This window comes from Panthera tigris, chromosome A1 (assembly GCF_018350195.1).
Source record: "Panthera tigris isolate Pti1 chromosome A1, P.tigris_Pti1_mat1.1, whole genome shotgun sequence".
Classification (NCBI taxonomy): Eukaryota; Metazoa; Chordata; class Mammalia; order Carnivora; family Felidae; genus Panthera; species Panthera tigris.
The window spans coordinates 49,554,655-49,575,655 of NC_056660.1; the positions used below are offsets into that span (position 1 = coordinate 49,554,655).

At 39.3% G+C, this 21,001-nt stretch overlaps 1 protein-coding gene across 10 annotated transcripts in view; it reads left to right on the top strand.

The window, feature by feature from the left end:
- The window catches only part of LMO7 (LIM domain 7), a 191,946-nt gene that overhangs the window by 82,525 nt on the left and 88,420 nt on the right, over positions 1-21,001 (top strand). For 9 of the 10 annotated variants that reach the window (XM_015543653.2, XM_042978358.1, XM_042978376.1 and 6 more), the window contains one exon: positions 17,163-17,269. In XM_015543653.2, coding sequence (XP_015399139.2) covers positions 17,163-17,269 — 107 coding nt within the window. Of the gene's footprint in view, positions 1-16,529; positions 16,666-17,162; positions 17,270-21,001 lie in introns of those variants that run through there. The other variant, XM_042978413.1, reaches the window with a different exon arrangement.

The following is a 21,001-nucleotide window of genomic DNA, read 5'->3' on the forward strand; positions in this document are numbered from 1 at the left end:
TATGAATGTATAGCAATATACATATATGTATGAATTACTTCTAGTAATTTATAGTCAGTAATTCATAGTCAGAAGGTATTATTTAAGGAATAAAATTAAAGAAATTTGTTTTTATTAAAAAATTTTTTTAAATGTTTATTTTTGAGAGAGAGAGTGAGAGAGACAGAGCATGAGCAGGGCAGGGGCAAAGAGAGAGGGAGACACAGAATCTGAAGCAAGCTCCAGGCTCTGAGCTGTCAACACAGAGCCTGATGCAGGTCTCGAACCCATGAACCTCGAGATCATGACCTGAGCTGAAGTCAGATGCTTAACCAACTGAGCCACCCAGATTCCCCAAAGAAATTTGGTTTTTGAAGTCTTTCTAGGAAGAGACATTCAGTTTAATAAAAATAACTAAGTCTTATATGAAAATCATTTTTATGAAATTATTTCTGTGAAAATTAAAAGTTTGAATTATATTTAAAATCTTTTTAAGTGTCTCCAGTTTTTCTTACTTTAATATTTAAATTGTGAATTGTCATTTCTTGGATCAATTATACACATTTTAAATGAAATTAGCCTTTGATTTCAAACACCCTGCATATTTGGAATTCTTGAATTGTGGTGGTTTGTTGTTACTGGCCACTAGAGGTTTTATTCAATCTTCTGATTCTATGATTAGATATAAGCCAAATGTTTTTTATATTTAAATACAACAATCTCTCTAAGTATTTCTACTTCAAGCATGAAAATTCTATCTAGTTTGGATTTTATCTCTAGAAACTAAAATGAGATGTATTTCCAGAATATTAAATGGGATGATTTCCCAAGTATAGGACACTGAACATTTTTAGTGGGGTGTAGGAGCATAAGAATCACCACAGTTGTAGAATTGACTACAGTTGGTTTGAAGTTGTTATCATGCCACATGGACTCCTTCTTTCCATGCTTGTATGTCAGGATGGTTATGTCAAAACTTCTCGAAGCCTCAGTTTGAAGTGTGCATTAGAGCTCCAGCATCTGTCTGGTAGGGTTGTCATATGTGGACAGAAAGGGATTATATAGTGTGACATACAGGTCCTTTTGTAGCACATTCATTTTTTTAACAAATAGTTGAGTGCCTACTAGGTCAAGAATGTTTCTGGTTTGTAGGGATATATTGGAGGAATAAAGACAGAGAAGGACTTTATCCTCAAAGAGCTTAATGTTGTAGTGGTGGAACAGGATCTGGAAAATAGATTAGTAAATGGGCAAGAAAACACCAGATATATAAATGTGCTGCAATGAATTATAATAGCCTGACATTTATTGAGCACACATGAGGAATCGTAGTTGGACTATGAAGTTTGACCTCGAAGAACTCCTCAAGAAAACGTATGTTAGAAGCCTTCATTTTCGATATGTATAGAAGAAAGATAAAAAGCCTGAGCCAGACTTTTTATACTAGAAATTTTTTTTTGTTCACAGCAATATAATGATTGATATTTATGGGACGCAAAATTTTTTTTTGAATGAATAAATGAAAAAGGGTTCAGTCGTGAAAAATAGTAAGCTCCAGAATTAGGTCTTTGAAGGAAGAGTGTTATAGGTTGAATTGTGTTCCCCTTCTACCCCTACTCACCAAAACATAACATATTGAAGTCCTAAACCCCAGTACCTCAGGGTGTGACATCATTTGTGAATAAGGTTGGTGAAGATGGGGTCATAATTGGGGTGAGGGGGACTGGTCTAATATGACTGTTGTCCTTATAAAAAGATGGCTATGTGAGTACAGATACACCCAGGAGGAATGCCATGTGACAACTGAGGACTGAAGTGATGCATGTACAGGCAAGGAACACTAAAGATTGCCAGCAAACCACAAGAAACTAGGAAGAGGCAAGGAATAATTTCTTTACAGGTTTTATAGAGCCCATGGCTTTGTGGACACCTTGATTTTGGACTTTTAGCCTCCAGAGCTGTGAGACCATAAATCTTTGTTTTTTTCAGCTACCCAGTTTATGGGTAGGAAACTAGGAAACTAATACAGCTAGGTAGTATTTTTTATCTGATACTTGCTTTTTAAAAAACTTTTTGAGATAAATATAGTTTCATGGGAAGTTGGAAAAAAAAACAGTACAAAGAGGTCCTCTGTGACCTTCACCCAGTTTCTCTCATGGTAATATTTTGCATAATTGTGATACAGTATTAAAGCCAGGAAATTGACATTGGTATGTCCAAAGACCTTAATCTGATTCACCAATTTTATATGCAGTTATGCTTTTTTTAGTAATAAAAAGAGCATAGATGCTTTCAAGCTAAGTGAGATGAAGTGTTTTATTTTCAGGATTTTTCAGAGGACTCTGTCATTAATTCAGTGTTCAGTCATAAATATGGCAGCCACATTCCACATGATTACTTTTTTCTACCCCATTGCAAATAGGAAATGGTGTCTCTCAGTCGAGGGTCCCAAGAGAAGAGTCTGAATGAATCAAATTACCTTGTCTTTCCAGGCTACAAATATCATAGGTCACTGGCCAGCTGACGGATGTGTTCCTTGAGAAGGGAGTCATCTTGGCAAAATGGGTTGTAGTCTGGAGTGCTGATAGCCTTTGGCTCACTGAGTTCAGGTGTGTGGGTTAAAGAGGATTCTGTGAATGAGGTTTCTCTAGGGTAGATACACCGTATTAAATTAAATATAGTAAAAATTATACAATTTCCGTGCTCCAAGCCCTGTTTTCTATCATTCCATTCTTATTCTTTTTCCTTCAGCTATAACTTCCATCCACTTCATGTCAGCTACTCTGTGTATTTAGCTTTGAAGCCAAGGCGATGTGTTTACTGTTTGTAGGTGGATCTGTGTGGAACACATGAATATCCTCTGAGCAATGACAGTATGGAGAGAGGTGCTTAGCTGATTTGGAAATATATTGAACGCTTTGCTTGAAACATTCATATGATTTTACGATTTTTTCTTTCCCTTTTGGAGAGATGTTAACCATGTTCTCATAGATCTAGAGATAGGGCTTTTCTCACTTAATTCTAAGTTCTAATTTTTCAAGAAATAGATTTTCCCTATCTTTTCTATTTTTTTATATTCTTCACAAAGCGATGCCCCCCAAAAATCTAACCAGTCTGAATTTTCCAAAAAATTAGCTGCTGTTAAATGTGGGTATGTTCAATTCATTGAAACTCAAAACTAAAACTTTATTTGGGAATTAAAAAACTCAATCTCAAAACAAAACCATGAGAAACAGGCAAGATATTCTGATGGTGAAAAGAGTCATTGAACCAGAATAATGTTTACCATCTGATGTCTTAGTGTGCCTGAAATACAATATGTGCAGAGAACATCAAGGAAGTTATTAATCCCAAGACTTATAGTTGTCTTGGACCCCTGATGATTTAGTTGTATTTACTAAAGCAAGGTTTCTCAACCTTGGCACCACTATTGACATTTTGGGCCAGATCATTCTTTGTTTAGGGGGTGGTCTTTCCTGTGCATTGTAGAATGTTTAGCAACTTCCCTGGGTTTTACTTACTACATGCTGGTAACACCATGCTCCCCAGCCCCAAAGGATGACCACTAAGAATGTCTTCTGATATTGCCAATGACCCCTATGGGGTAAAATCATCCCTGGCTGAGAGCCATGGAGATAAAGAGTTGAGAAAATAAACGCTACCCCTTTGCATGGGCTGGTTTGTTGACTGAGTATAGATTTGAGTCATCTACTCATGCCTGCTATTTCAATTGCAGTTTCTCTGAGAAAAGGAATCATATTCTAGAAAATTTGGTTTGAGGGGCCCCTGGGTGGCTCAGTTGGCTAAGCATGCAACTGACTCTTGATCTCAGCTCAGGTTTTGATCTCACAGTTGTGAGTTCAAGCCCCACATTGGGCTCTGCACTGGGCATGAAATCTACTTAAAAAAAAAAAAAAGAATATTTGGTTTGAATCATTTTTTGTTTGAAAGTTTGTGTCTGTCAGTGTGCTTAATTTAAAAATCTTCACTATATCCACACTTGCTTGAAAAATACGGGCCAAATTTGAATATCCTTCCTCTAAAGGGTTACTCTTTCAGATTATTTTCAAGAGTGGAATATATAAGGTGTGACCGTAGAGACTGGGAAGGTTGTCTCCTGATTTAGGAATGCTGTAGAATGCAGGAAATGAAAAGATGCCAGCTAGCTTAAGCTGTTGGATATCAGTCAGATTCTCTTCTCTTCATAATAGCTACTTCAAGAAATCACACAAGTCTATGGGTCCATTCTTACTGCCATTTTTCAAAAGGTTGTTAGTGGCTAATGTTCTTGTGTCTGTAAAATTATTTCTGATTCATCTTCACTCTCCTCTACACTTGGGCACATCAGCAAGGTAGTGCAACCTAGTCTGTGCCAAGGTCACTATTGAAACATCTAGTTGTTCCCTTTCAGCAGTAATAGAAAATGCACCCGAGGAATCAGCTGTAAAATTTAAATATGCTCGTCCAGGTTTTATCATGTACTTTTTAAAACCCACTCTCAGGCAGTGACTCTGTGTATCCCACTCTTTTTCCAAGGGGAAGGGGACCCAGGGGGTTGGGAGAGGGAGGTTTATGGGACACTAAGCTTCTGAGCTCTTTTACAAATAAAACCAATAGAGGCCGCGGAGGTTAATGATATCAATAAACTTGATTAAAATTGCTCAGTTGTGATTTCATGATTAAAACTACACTAAAGAAATCTTTTAATTTCAAAGGGAGGGTGAACCACTATTACAAGTTGTATAATTATGCCTCGAACAATAAAATTTAAACTATTTTTATTTTTCTAGCTTGTCAATCTGATTATTTTCTTTAAAAACAAACACTAATAACTAAAACATTGAGTGCTTTTTCTTCTTAATAAAGTTATAGGAGAGTACTATAGTGTTACTGCTTACAGTGTTATTTAATGTATTGTTACGCTTAGGTAAGATATTATAACATAAAGGCTGGCCATTTACTAAAAATAAGGCCACTTTATGCATTGAAAATGACATTTTCTGTGGTTGTATTTTAATTTAATTTCTTTTCTAATGTATATTTTCCTGGAATTTCTGTGATCAGCAGTATTTTGAAATACTTTAGCATTATATAATAATCAAGTCTAAGAAAACAGACTGAATGGAGATTGTGCATTGGCTGTTTTCAGGGTAACAAATATTAGATATTTAATACCTCCGCCTTAATACCTCCATATAAATGGCCTATAAATAACTCCATGATAATTGAGTTATTTATAAAGAAATTTTAGGTGATTTTGTCAAGAATCTCCTTATCTCCTTATCTCCTTACGTTTCTCCAACTCCCAGTTAAAGATAAGTATCACCAAAAATGAAAACATAAAAACTTAGTGTCAACATTGAAGTTGTTTCCAATACCCTCATAATGATACAGCACTGCAAATCAGGAAATTCCTGTTTTATTTCAGGCCATAATTTGTTAGTCATGGCACTGGCACAAGATAGGAGCATTTCCCTAGAGTTCCAAAATGTACTTGTTTTTAAATCTAAGATGAACGTATGCCAACTTTTAGCCTTGAGGGCAACATCTTAAAAAAACATTAATGAATTAGAATTCCTAAAGCAACACCATGATTAGCTTGTAAAGTTAAAGAAAAATTCATTCATAGTAGGATTATGTCATACAGGACAGTTTTATTCAGATATGAAAATGCTCAGAATGTCTCTCTTTAAGCACCTTTTGTTATGTAGAAATTGGAAACAGTAGAGCAAATGAAGTTAATAAGAAATAGAACCCAGGTCTAAGACTGGTATGAACACATCAGTTATTTGATAGGTTTTAGGCCCATGACTATCCCTCCCTTCCTAAAAGTATTTATTGAACACCTACTATGTGCCAGGCACTATTCTTGGAACTTGGAACAAAGCCACAAGTAAGGCAGAGAAAGTTCCTCCCTAATGGAGCATGGTCAGCAGGTCAGTAATAACTTATCAGGTACTAATAGTTACCATGCAGAATATGTAATACCTCGTCAGTTGACAATAATTACTCTGGGAAAAATAAAGTGAATGGATAGCGAATGATTGAGTATGAGAAGTGTTTCAGAGAAAGTGCTTAGGGACATCTTGTTTCTGGAGTTGACATTTGATTGGGGACCTGAATAAACTGAAGGAGGGTAATGTACGGGGATCGTGAGACTTTTCCAGACAGAAGGAAACGAGGGGGGATCAAGGCAGGATCAAGCTGGGCCAGCAAGGACTATGGATCTGGAACTGAGTAAGGTGGAGAGGTAGGCCAGCAAAGATGTATGTGGCTCTATCAGCTTTGGTGGTAGATCACATTTTACTTCTAGCATGATGAGAAGCCACTGGGGACTTTTGAGAGGAATTTAATTTGTTAGAGATCTTTGGTTGCCTGTGGTAAAGGATGTACATGTATCTGTGAACATACCAAAAACCATTGAATCATACACTTTAAATTCATGACTTGTATGTGAATTATATCTCAATAAAATGTAAAAGTAAGAAAATCACAAATTGGTATGTGATGAGTAGACTGAAGGAAATTAAGAAGAAAAGCAGGAAGGGCAGTTGAAAAACAGTTTTGATAGTTGTAATGACTAGTTTTGTGTGTCAACTTGACTGGCCATGGAGTGTCCAGATAATTGGTTAGACAGTATTACATTATTCTTAGGCAGTTTGCATAAGATTGCAGATTTGCAAATGTCAGAGTGATCAGTGTCAGTCTTAGATATTGTTCCCTGATAACATGATGGAAAAGATGATTAAAGGGATGGTTTGTGATTATTTAACAAGAGAGTAACATTAGAAGCCAGCCTTGTCTACCACAAATGCTCTAAAGAAAAATATTACCGGGTTGGTACCATGGTGAGTTCCGGAGACCAGCAAGAGGTCATGAAATGGCTCATGATGAGTTTTGTTTGACTTAAACCATTTTTGCTTGTTTTTAAAATTGGAGCCAACATTTGCAGACCCTCAGGTTTCATTTAAAATCCTCATCTCCGGCTTCACAAGGAATGTGGCAATAACAGGCTTGCATGCCCCCAAAGCAACCATTGTGTGGGGGTGTCCTGTGGAAAAGATGGGAGTCTCTGCATTCCTTGTTGCCTGATCATTTCCCTGACATGATGCTCATTTTATTCATTTATGGTTTATTCAGTCATTTTACCACCCCTCCCCTTTTAGACATGTCTTAATTCCTGCCAACTGTCTGTTGTGGCCTTGTTGTAGTCAAGATGGAGAAAAATAGACCAGATAATAATATTTGTAGGTGAAATCTTAAGTAGTTGAGTAAAAAAGCTCAATTTTAAGGAGCTAAATGTAAATCCATATAAACTTCGAGAGAAGTTTCTACAGTTTGCCTTAGGGCTTTGTACTTGTGCTATTTTCATTTTTTAAAAAAAGGATGGAATAAAAACATGGGGATTATACTTAGTCTTGTTTGTAGATGTTGGAACAATCAGACATAGTTAATGTACTGAATATCAAAATCTGCAATTTAACGTGATCTAGATGGCTGCAAGTCTCCAAAAGGATATTTATCAGGAATAGATTTGGTTTTTTTTGGGGAAAAAAAAATCACAAGAAAGCAGTGGTTTTGTATTATCTGCAAACTTAATCATGCACTTTATGCCTTTATCCATGAAACCTCACTTGATAGAATCATATGATTTGCATTTCCGATTCTTTATATCCACCTTAGTTTATGCTAAATTTCACTAGCCTCCTGGTCCATTAAAGTCCACAGGTCATCTTCCTGTGAATTATTTTGTCCCTGTGAACTGGTTGCTGCCAGTGTACATCTCAGTTAGCCAACAGCATCATATAGATGCCACAAGGCAAAGTACCTGTGTCCTGTAACGAGAAGTAAGGTCCATTTATTGGCTACTTACTATATTCCTAGAAACTGCCAATCAATCACCTGTTTCCTCACTAAATCTTCAAAATCACTGTCATTTGCATTTTATAAGAGGACAATTATTAGTGACCCATCAAGTGATGACTTTGATAATTAACCACACCTGGAGTCCTGTTTTGAGTTACATATGCTTCATTTTGAGAAGGAAATTGTCTATAAGGAACAATGATGGTTGTCATAGAAAGAATGGCTCCCAATAATGTTCATGCTCTAATGCAGTGAACCTGCCAATGTCTTGTAAGAGGAGGTTAGCATCGGGTTCCGGGTAGAATTGAGGTTGCTAACCAGTTGACTTTGAGATGAAGAAAGGATCCCGGATTATCTAGGTGGGCCCAGGATAATCCCAAGAGTCCTATTAAGTAGAAGAGAGCAAGAATTAGTCAGATGGTGGTACAATAGAGACTCAGGCTGGTGCTGCTGGTTTCAAACGTGGAGGAGAGGGCCTCTGGAAGATGGAAAAGGAAAAGAAATGGATTTTCTCCTAGAGCTTCCGAAAGAAATGCAGCCCTGCCAACACCTTGATTTTTACCACAATGAGACTGATTTTGGACTTCTGACCTCCAGAGCTATAGGGTAATAAACTGGTCTTGTTTTCAGCCACTGATGCGGTGATTTGTTATAGCATTAATGGGAAGTCAGTATAGTGGTTAAGAGCACAGACTCAGGAATTGAACTGTTTGCTTTGAATCCTCACTCCACCACTTACTGGATGACCTGGGGTAAGTCACATGCTTCTTAGCCTCAGTTTCCTCATGTGTAAAATGGGTACAATAAGACTTCCTAAGCTTTTTTAGTGTGAATTTGACATAGTTTGTGTAAAGGGCCTCAGAAAGGGCATACAATAAGAGTTCAGTGGATGTTAACTCAAGAAAATCAGCGATTCAGCGAAGGGCTGGTTGGGATGACATGAGAACTGAAAACTGTCACAGAGGGCCAAGGGGCACTGAGAAAACTGGGGATATTTGAAGAGAAGATGTGAGGTTGGGGGAATGTGTGGAGGGTAGGAGGCAGGAGAACTAAGTAGCTAAGGGGCTCTCGTGGGAGTTAGTTCATATTAAGTAGTCAGATTTAGGATCGGTGTTTTACAATTACAGCGAGGGAGTCTTTGGACTTTTTTTGACAGAGAAATGACTAAAAGAGAATCAGTCTCATAAAGCAAGGAGTCCCTGAGGCTGGAAAAGCAAATACAAGGGCTGATGATCCAGACACATCACCTGTAAAAGTGACTCTCGGAAGGGGGGTAGGAGCAGTTATACTGAAGGAGCACGAATTCCCAGCTAGCTCTTAACTTTTACTGTGTCGTTTTCCTTCATTAAACGTGCTTTACTGCTTCCTAAAATGTGTTTTGGCATCATTATGAGGTGTTTCTTTAAGCAATTACGTATCTGTTTTACTTTGGAATGTAGAACATGGATAATTTGACGACAGAACGTTTTTCTTTTGTTCCCCATGTTGGTCTCAGAAGTTCTTAAGCCTCTATTTCAGCATTTTCTTTTCTTGCTTTCAAAAGAGTAAGTATGTTTGAGAACTCCTTCATTTTTGATGTAAATTTCATCTGAACACCATGGAAGACCGTACCTTAATGCACGGTGCAATGTGACAGCCTGTCACCGCTTCTGTGTAGTTCATTGTCACCCGGGGTTGATGAAGCATTTTAGTGACCACCCTTTTACCAGAGCACAGCCCTCTGCTTGCCCTTCCCCTACTTGCCAGTGCTTGGTTCTGCCTCTCGGTATGGTCTTTGCTCCTCCTCTGCCAAGCAGTGCTGGAGAAAACTACGCCAGCAGCTTGGTGGTTTATCATCTATAATCCCTTGGGCCCTCAGTGTCACTTGGCCATTCCTTTTAAGCATTCCTAGCTGGTTCTTATTCCCATCTCCACTCCACATGTGACGAAACCTTATTACTCTCCTCGTCCCCCAATCCTTTGCTATCTATCAGCACATGACTGAGGCTTTCTCTTGGCAGACAGATAAGAACCGAAGGAAAACGTACTGCTTACTTTCCTCAAATAAGTACCGAAGTTGGATCCGTAGGTTTACCTACATATTGTAATCATAACATGTAGGTATTAGTAACACAGCTTACATTTCTTCACTAAGTCATAAAATAGAGGATGAAGTCTCTAAAATAATAATAAAACTAGTGCCCCTGACGAAAATTGCAACCACACCACTTTCTTAGTGGAAACTATATAATTAAAATGCACACTTGGATATATTGTAGTCACTTTGCTGCTTGGGAATTGCTTTCGAATACTTGCGATTGATCACAATTAGTACATCACCAGAATGGAATGTGAGTACTTTTGGAGGTGACTTGTGCTCAGACTTTCCTTATTTTGTTACTTGCCAGAAAACTTATGTCTACAAAGACTCAAATCACCTGAGTGATTCTCTTAGCATGTGGGTTCTGATTGAGTGGATCCAGGGTGGAGCTAGAGTCTGCATATCTCACAGGCTCCCAAGTGATGGTGCTGGTGTGTGGACCCCGTGTTGAGTGGCAAGAGGCTAGGTCGGCTGTTGTCTAGTGTGTGCGTCAGCATCACCTGTGTGGTGACTGTGTGCTCCCTCTAGAGATTCTGACGTGGCTGGCTAGGGACTGTTATTCTAACGTAGAGATTTAGTTCAGTTTCTCTGCCTCAAACAGTGGACACAACCTCTTGATTGCTGGCATATACTTTCTAACTTTTGTCACTGTCAATGCCAGGCAAAGAGGGGCTTTGGTACCATATCATAAATGGAAAAGGAGTTGAGGTCACCAAGTCTCTTGGCCTTCTGATAAATTGATCCACACCGTCATGTTCCCAGGTTCAGAGGAATTGGATAATGTGCTCTCTTTTTTAATAAAAAAAAAATCTTGCTCAAAGTAGGCCTAGAAACTTACTGGGAGTAACAGGGCACAGGTGAGCACACGAGGAGCACTTGGCTCATTGATGAGGGAACACTCTCAGGTGATGACATTCTAGCTAGGTTTTGTTTACGGGTGTTGACTATATGGCCCTTGTTGTCTGTACGGCTATAGCCCTGAGCACAGTCAGTTTTACTCTTTTTCAGAATTAGGATATTGATCTTATTCAGGGCTTCTGTAATAGATCTCTTTGTCTTTATGTAAAGAATCCATTTTTATTGATGACACTTTTGACCCTCTATACTTTTGCAGAAGTGGGTCTAACTGGTTTGACATTATGAATAGACATTCTCCATTTGTTGTGAATTAAGGTTTCCTGATACAAAGTATTCCCTCTATAAGTTGGAAGTCTTGAAAATATATCATTAAAGATATATTTCAAAGAAATGTATGAAAGATACGTTTTTTTAAGTTCCTCCAAGTGAAAATGAAAATGACTTTGGTCAGTGTTAAGAGCCTAGGGAGGTATAGTATAGACTTTAATGAGGATTGAGACTTTTGTGTAACAAAATGGTTGAAGCTCTAAGACAAAAATGTGGACCATAATGCCATTTATGTAATGCCATTCACATAAGTGAATCAACACTTTAAAGGACATTTACATTTTTAAGCACGTTAGAGAAGACACTCCTTCAAAAAATTTATGGAGGTGAAATTTACATAACAAATACAGCCATTTCAAGGTGGACAATTCAGTGGAATATGGTATATTCACGGTGTTGTGCAGTCACCAAACATTTCCATCCCTCCCCAGTGAAACCTCTTACCTATTAGGTCACTTCCTATTTCATACTGTCCCTTGCTAAACTCCTCTGTCAACAACCAATCTGCATTCTTTCTCTTAAGGATCTATCTATTCAGGATATTTCATATAAATGGAATATGTAAATGTGTGTGTTTAGCTTTTACTTAGCATAATGTTTTGGTGGTCCATCCATGCTGTAAAATGTATCAGTTCTTCATTTTTTTAAATGGGTGACTAATATGCCTTTGTGTGAATATATCACAGTTTGTTTATCCATTGCTGTAAATGTACATTTTAGCTCTTTCTACCTTTTGACTATTGTGAATAGTGCTGTTATTAATGTGCATGTACATGTACTTGTTTGGGAAACTCTTTAATTCTTGAGGGTATATTCTTTCCTTCTTTTCTTTTTTTTAAATCTTTTAAACTTTTTTTTTTTTTTTTTTTTTTTTTAAGAGAGAATCCCAAGCAGGTTCCACGGTCAGCACGGAGTCTGACTTGGGCCTTGATCCCATGACCCTGGGATCATGATCTGAGCTGAAATCAAGACTCAGATGCTCAGTTGACCAAGCCAGAAAGCACCTTTTAGTGAAGAGGAGTGGGAGTGAATGGGGGCTTGGGACAAAGAGAAAAAAGTACTGAGAGAGCCCTTATATTGACTGATAGCAACTTGCTAAAATATATTCATTCAACTCTGGTCCCCTGATACTCTCCTCAATTACTCCCATCCCTGATAAGAAAGCAAAGTAATCTGCTGAAGTGACATGAGTCTGTGTTACTGGATAAGTGCTTTGAGAAGGAAAGTGGGGTGAAAGGCTCTGAAAGAGTTCATGTCGCCAAAGACCCATGTTACCTCTGCATCTAGTGTGAGAATATTCATTTTGGCCTCACGTTATCCTTCTTGTGACTCTTCAGGATGTATGATGGAGACAGAGAGGAGTTAAGATTCCATAGAAATGTATAATATATGATTGTGTTCAAGTACCTAGCCATCTTCTAACATGGTCCCGATGATTCTCTCCCTTGTACCTATACATTGTACCTAATTAGGTGTTCTAGCCGAGACCTCCAGGTGGTGTGCTGAAGTGCTGCCTGGCATCCTCTTGCTGATCATAAGTAAAATGTGGGACAGCAGATAACATGATAAACAAGAGGGGCACGGGAATTGCTGGTTTTGAAAATTGTCAGCCTCTTTAGTCAGTAAAGGAGGCTAAAATTGAGAAATGGCTTTCAGGCCAACATCAAATTAAGTGCACACTAGCAGGAAGACAAGGTCTGAAGATGAAGCTGAGCGTGTAGCTGTAAAATCCTTGAAGATCTTGGAAAGATCCAAAGTAGTGCCTCGGAAGTCCATCCAAATGACAGGGCTTCTGAGAAGCATAAAGGTGATGTCCCTCTGTCATCTCAGTGGACTAAGAGGAGGGCTGCCGTTCCCCCTTGAAGGGATTTGTGGGTGAGGCTTTTATCTAATGAAATTAAGGGCCAATAGGATTCATAAAAGACAGTATTGAGGGAATTCTCTTTAGAAGCTGTAAACATAGACTGAAAAGGACAGAAGGTTACAAAATTAGTCCCCCAAACTTTTTTAGGCAGAAAGCAGACTGAGAAAGCTACATACCTGCAGACACAAACTACTTTTCAAGGAAGCAAATGATGATTTTAAGGGGGAATCAAGAATCCGGAGGATGAAGCAAAAACCATGACGAATTCACTGGCCTTGAAGACTAATGAAAGACCTACCAATCTATGCCTTGCAGGATTTCAGAGTTTCTGAGGTGTAGTGACTCCTGTGTGCCCTCATTTCTCCACATTTGAGCTGGAATATATCTAGAGGTTACCCTACACCACTGTGTTGGGTATGTGGGGACAAGTAACTTATTGCTTTAGCTCACTGGTATTCATGTTGAGAGGAACTGTATTCGAGGGCTGTCCTTAAGGATATCCACCTGAGGAGCCTCATGTAAAGCCAGAATTGGTTTAGATGAAATTCTGAACTTGGAGCTCACCTTGTATAGGGGTGAACATTTCTAGGGCTTTGGGAAGGGATTAGTGTATTTTGCATATGGGAAGGACATGAACCATTAGGGCTCAAGAGTGAACTGTGGTAACTGGTCCCCAGTGATCCTGCCTCCTGCCATTTATGTTCTTGCGTAGTCCTCCCTGCATTGAATGGGGCTGACCTAGTCCATCAGCAGGATACTGAGGAAATATTGTGTGACTTGAAAAGATAGGCCACAAGACCCTGCAGCCTCTATCTTGCTTTCCTTTGGATCATTCACTCTGTCAGGCAGCCCGATGGAGATGTCCATTTGATCCAGAACTGAGGCTTCCTGCCGACAACCAGCCCCAACTTGCCACCTACAAGTGCACCTCTTTGGAAGCAGCTCCTTCAAGCCACAGGAAGGTCTTCAGGTGACTGCAGTCTGGCCTGATGTCTACAGCCTGCTCAGGGACCTCCATGCCAGAACAATCCAACTTGGGTCACTGCTGAATTCCTGACCTTCAGAAACTGTATCAGTCTGTATTGTTTTAAGCTGCTAAGTTTTGGGATAACTAGCTATGTAGCGGTAGATAATCAGTACTGCGCCACTATAAACCTGGGAATATTGGTAAATTTTTGTGGAGTCCTCATCTTGCTTCAGGTGTTAGCAGGTACTGTTCCTGACTCCTTAATCTCTCTCTAATTTACCCTGTTATGATTGCCCTTATAACTGATTCAAGGCAAAGGGATGGAGAGGCTCTGGGGAAGAATGTGAAAATCTCGAGCCATCCCACCTTGTCTGTTTATAGTGTCTGCTTTTATTCCTACCTTAGAAGAACAACACTGAAAGGGGCTATTGCAGATCATCTGGGATCCTCATTTTGTTTTGTTTTTGTGAAGCCACTTTCCGTCCTCAACGTGTGGGAATTGCAGATGCTTAGTGCCGGCTTTTGCCATGAAGTCTTTTCTTCAAGTTGGGCTATGCAATACTCGTGTGAAGGGTTGAGCTGGGGAGGGCCGGGCTTCTCTCCGCTGGCACAGAGGTGTGTGCCCTTGGGAATGGGGTACGGATCCAGAAACTGCTCATTTCACAGAGGCGGAAAATGGGGCCAGAAAGGCTGATACATTAATAATGTTAGAAACGTTATTTCTAAAGTTAGTGGCAGAGCTACTGGGCTCTGTCCTGGCTAACAGTCCAATGAGATGTTTTCACGTTTGTCCTTTGTTTTTACTTTATCTTTGCTAGTTTCCAGGGAAAATGATTCCATTAATGAAGACTAAACGCTTCCCTTTTAATATGTTGAGTGGGGTGTGGCTTCTCGATGGTTCAACAGACATTAAAATTTCATTTGATAATTCTGTATCTTCCCTGAGGGAACTCTCTGCCTAGGTCCTTTGAAATCGCAAAAAATAAATTACCCGTGGGCTCAAGTCCAGTAAGCTGGATTTAGGTTACAATTGTGATCTTAATACAACCTGTTCCTGCTGCATAGGCCATGTGCAGCCTCGTTTGTAAAGTCAACTTGAGTGTCATTGAACTATTTAAGAGAAACTCTGCTTTTTCATGTAAAGGCTTTATTTAAAACTAGAATTTAATCATATTCTATTTTTCCCTTCATCTCTAATTAACTATAATCACTTTGATTTTAAGTGGTTTCTTTCTAAATAATTGGGTGGGTTTTGAGGCATATGTAGTTTTGTTCTTAGCAATCTGTATATATGTTTGTCAACTGGATGACTGCTATTATGTTTTTAGAAAACACATGAAAGACTATTTTGGCAGTCAGTGCAATCGGCTTACTTTCTGTACTTACTTTCTGTTTAACTGTGTCATAATGTTTTATAACATTTTAAACATTCAACCAAATTGAGTTTGTGGGAAGACTTCTTGTGTGTGTGTGTGTGTGTGTGTGTGTGTGTGTGTGTGTGTGTGTGTGTGTATGTCTTGGGAAGACTTCTAATGGTTTTTTTCTTCCTCTTTTGAAACGTACTTTTCTTCCTGTGGGATTTGGAGTACTGAAACACCAAACCATTCGTTCTTGTCTGCTTCTCTGAAGGCCAGTTTTAGAACCGTTAATTTGAATCATTGGGTAATGAGATTGTATGGGTTTTTTTAATTATGCGAGCTCAACAAAATGATCACTGTTGCTCCTTCCGGCATATTGCCAATATGTGACTTCCCCCTTTTGTTTTTTTTCCACCAAGTCAGATTTATCATCTTCCATTGAGCCGTTCAACTTTGGACTTATAAATTCTTTTGCTCTTTGACCTCTTACTTAAAGTGAGCATGGATTTTAGCTTTCAGCCAGGTAGTTCACGCTGCCTTTTACTGATAGTGCACTAGAATAACCCCCCTCCCCCCCCGCCACAAATATTTTGTTTTGAATGTCTCTTAGTCCCTAGTAGTTGGTGTGGCTTTTCTCTTGCTGTGCATTTGCTCACCTTTTCCCTAAATCCCCTCACTCTCCAGGAATCCATGCTGCTAAATTTAGCTTCTTCCTCCTTGCTTCTGTATCTTTCCTTCCCACTTTGCTAGGCCACCCTGCCTTTTCTTGTGGGGATTGGCTTCTCAGCATGGGAAAAGAGTAATTGTCTTTTTCCAAGTGGCAGGCTATCTTCTGGTTCCTCAGAGCCAGCTGTTAGGGAGGTGAGGTTTCAGGGAGGCTCTCTTCAACTACAGATGTGGTGTGAGAGCACTGGCGTGTGCACGTGGACAAATGTGTGTTGGCATGCTAGCAGGCTGTTCTCTTCCTTGAGAGTCCTAACCAAGAGAAGGTAGAGTCCCCACGCGATCTTCCCAAGCTCAACCTCATAAAGGAGAAGAGGGAAACTCCAGCTAATTCTGCCCACCAAATGTGTATCTGTAGTAGTCCATGTTTGGGCAGCAGTTTACATGAATGGAAAGCATTGGTTTGTGAAAGGAGGATTTTGGTTTTTGAAATTAGCCAGGAGGGCAACCTAGATTTCCTTTTTTTTTTTTTTTTTTTTTTTTTTTTGGTGGCAGTTCCTGAAGCAGGTGCAGGGCGTGTGTGAATAATGTACCACACCTCAACTATGCGATTTAGCCAATGAACGTTAGGCTTCTCCTGGGTCCTGTAGTATGGTTTCCCTGTCTGTCAAGAGCCAGCTCAGCAACCAAACCCAGATTCCAGGTGTGGTATTCCACGGTCGTTCTGTAATTTGTAATCATAGAAACAGAATGTTCCTCCTCTTATTTCTTCCCTGCCAACAGTTTCTGGGTGGGTGACTGTCAGTAGCTGGAGTTATTTTTAAAGAGGAGAGGTGAGGCTTGTCATGCAAAGCTGGGAAGAGGGCGTTTGTTTGCAGAGCAGAGCTGACATCAAAGTGTAGATTACTGCTCAGTGGCTAGGCACTTGTCCTGTAACAGGTAATGTTTAACGTGCTGGTCACAAAGATCACAGAACAGCGTATGCCCAGGCATAAGCTAGCGCTACCGTGAATGCTCTGGAAGACTTAAAGGCTATACATGCCCATGTAATTAAAAAAAAAATGTATGCACTAGTCTTGCTGCCTCATTTTTTGCTGGCTGTAATTGGACTTTGAAGCTTAGAAGTTCTATCATAAAAACGTGTACCCTTTGTTTGAGAGAGAGATTGGCTAAGCAATCACTTTCCACTTCTTTTCACAGGATAATATAAACGTTTTTTTGAAAGCTTGTGAACAGATTGGATTGAAAGAAGCCCAGCTTTTCCATCCTGGGGATCTACAGGATTTATCAAACCGAGTCACTGTCAGGTAAGTTTCACTGGTTTGTTATATGTTTTTTAAGCTTAGGGCTTGTGGCTCAAGTGCAAAGAATTTCTGAGATTTTATGATGACTGAAAAATTGTTCCTCTGTCTTCCTCTGTTCTCATTCCAAAACAGATTATTTAAAATATAGCTGAGGCACTGTGAATCGAAGCTGTCTGTAATTGAGATCATGGCATGTTGTTATTTTAAATCTCTCTACTAACTGAAATGGTAGTTTATATTTTAATGCTTGTCCAACGTGGTAGTGTTTGGTTTCTAATGGGGAGAATGGCCATTACGCTTATAAAACAAACTCAGAGGTTATATTTATAGAGTAAACAGAATTATTTTCATACGGTCTTTATGTATTTGGAATTAAGACTTGCTAACAAAAATGAGACTGGGACAGTGGTTAAAGAGACTTTCTTTTGTAATCTGGAAGGCAGCAATGCCTGGCGGAATGCTAATGACCTTGTCAGTTGTGGAGGATTTCTAAAAATGAACAGTTTTTCACTATTTTAATAGTGTGGATGAGAAAGTGAAAGTAGGGGTGAAAATGGGCACAGGTGTCTCCGTTGTGTTTTAGATGGAAAATGGTGTCATGTAGGAGTATATGGTTTCAGGAAATCTGGTTTTAAGCTCCTGAGATTTTTTTTCCTATAAATCTAATTTGCTTTCAGTGAATCGGAATAAACTTTTGTTACCAGATAGTGGTGACAGAAAAATGATTTAATTTTGTGATAATGACTACCTCTTTATCACGACTCTAAAACCTAATTAACATTTTTTTTTCAAAAGGAGAGAATAAACACCTTATTCTAGCTGTAGGAGTAATAGAAATGGGAAAATTAGTTTCTTCCGTTTTAGACAAAGATTTAGTTTATATGGTTGATTTCCCTGTTGTGATAGCTTTAAAAGTTATTTAAAATTGATGATAAACTCTTAAAAATGGCCAATATTTTTTCCTAAAGAAAAATAACTCTCTATGTAAGTTTCATAGTACACATGGTCTTTTAGCAGTAAAACCTAAAATCTCAGATAGAATTCATCTTTTCAAAGCCTAACAATACATATTTTTAAACAAACAGTCCATTTTGAACTTACGTGCTTCTACTTCTGTTGAATTAGCATTTCTAAACTACACAACCTTGATAAGTGCATAGCAGGGAGGGGTCTGTCTGCATTTCTGATTAATTGGAAGATAGTTTGTTCCTAAGTTTCATCACCAAAATGGCACGTTGACTTCTGCAGTATTGCGAGGACATGCTTGATATCCATGAAAAATTACTGCATGGATGAATTTGTTTTATTTTTACTAATCAGCAATCTCTCCAGACACCTATCTGATGGGCGAAGAAAGTTTTCACTTACAAAGTGTTTTATTCTTAATGAACAGCAACAACTTAAGGAAAAAACACCCCCGCCCCCCCCACCTTACCCCAGTCATACCATTTTGAAACCCTGTAGCAGATGTTTGAGTAGGCTACCGATTAGGCAAAACATGTTTGTTGGCTTCTAATTCCAAGAATGCTCTGAGCAAAACTTGCCTGGAGCCTGTTTTATGAGATGTTGGGTCTACGGTGTTCAGGAAAAAAGTCAGTACCTGGGCACAGCCTTGAGTGAAATTAAATCCCTGACGAACTGAAACTGGGAGGTCACGTAGTTACAGCTGTAGTAGGAAGTATGCAGAACAACTTGTCTCAGTGGAGACCGCAAGTCCATAAAGGCGTGCCCAGGTAGTGCTAGTGAGAATGCCCGAGAGCCTCAACTCTGCTCAGGAACATTTCCCCTGAGAATTCTGTCTTGTTGGCCCAAAGAACACAGGGCTTGACCCTGGGTCTGCTGCAGTGGAAGCATGGGAGCCTCCCGGTTATGAGACTTGAGGAAGCTGGCAAGTGGCTTATTTAAAAATGTTGGCCACAGTTCTTCTGCCCCGAGATTGCATTTTTATAAAAGGAAGCAGGTATATAGGAAAGCAAATTATTGGCTAGTAAATATCCATGCATTTCATAGGTTTTAGTCTTTGTTCTTACATAATGTGGAGATTTCTGTAGGTCAAATCTTGTCCTTTCGTTATTGTAGATTGAAGGACTTAGTGTTGGTTAGACCAGTGGTTTTCACCTGGGGGCAGTTTTGTCCCTCCAAGGGATATTTGGCAAGGTTTAGGGATAGTTTTGTCAATATAACTGGGCTGGGAGTGCTACTGGCATCTAGTGGGTCAAGAATGCTGCTGAAAACACTTTCATGAACAGGATGGTCCTCATAACAAAGAATTTTCCAACCCGAAATACCAGTAGTGCTGAGGTTGAGAAACCCTGACCTAGACGTAAAATTCCTTACTTATTTCAATGGTGCCAGCAAGACAATCATGTGGAAATGAAGGCTACTGACCAACAGACTGTACTTTCTGCTAAAATATAACTTTTTACTCATTAATATAATAATTTAGTATAATAACTTACATATCTCCATGGTAGTATGTTTGCCCACTTTAAAAGGAAAGCTCATTATGAGTCTGCAGTAATGTGTCAGTACATTATTATTTTGCTCTTCTGTATACATTAAAGCTAGCAAAAATGGGACAAAATAATTATTTTAAATGCTCTATCAGAGCTCAGCTGCTAAGACTACACAGTTGATAGACGGGCTGCAAGTGCGATCTAAGATCCATGTTTGCATGACGCGTGGAAAGCTAATAGGAAAGGCCAGTGGATGCCCTCCATGTTGGCAAATGTGAGGTATTTTTTGTTAGAGGACAGCAGTCGTAAAAAACATGGATGGTGCACGGAGCCTAGGAGAGTGGTGTGTGGGTAGGAAGGAGTAGCAGGAGCAGAGGCTGCCGATTTAAAGAGCCGTTGATATTTCAATCATCCAGGCCCTAAGTACAAATATTTATCTTCCAGCAGTTCCAGATTTACAATTTAATTTGCAATAATAACTTTTTACTGGTCAAACAGAACTAGGTTACTCTATAATTCTATAATTATACATATTAATATGTTATGTAAATTTTCTAACAATTGCTTCTTGCAGGAGGTAGCTTGAATTTTTCCAAGTGTGTTTGAGTCACTCATTTATTTTGGGACTGCATATATTGTTATCAGTTACTATTTAAAATTTCTTTTTAGATATGTATTTATTTTTGAGAGAGAGGGAGAGGGTGAGTGGGGGAGGGGCAGAGAGAGAGGGAGACAGAAGATCCGAGTGGGCTTTCCCTGATAGCAGAGAGCCTGATGTGGGGCTCAAACTCACAAACCGTGAGATCATGGCCTGAGCCAAAGTCAGACTCTTAACCGACTGAGCCATCCAGGCACCCCTCAGTTAATACTTTTAACTTTGACATTCCTGACTTTAATGGGTAGGATCCATCTTGGCCCCCCCCCCTTTTTTTTTTTTTTGCCCTGAAAGGCTAATGAGCAAATTTGTGAGTTCACCTTCATGAATGGTAGATTGAGGTTGAACTTACCCTACTTGAGATGTTTACTGAGGCCATGAAATTTGGCTTCTGTAGCAATGAATAACGACACCATAGTTATTAACCATTTGCTAAATGCCCATACTGAGCTCAGAGCCACAGCCCACAGAGAAGAGGTGCTGTGACTCCTGGAGCCAAGCAAGCACAGTGACCACCACATCACGCCACAGCACACTGGAGAGCCCCCGTAGCAAATCTCCTGGTCTGGTCATTAAGTGGCACAGAGCAAGTGCTTGTTGTAGAAAGCAACTCAGCAGAGTGGT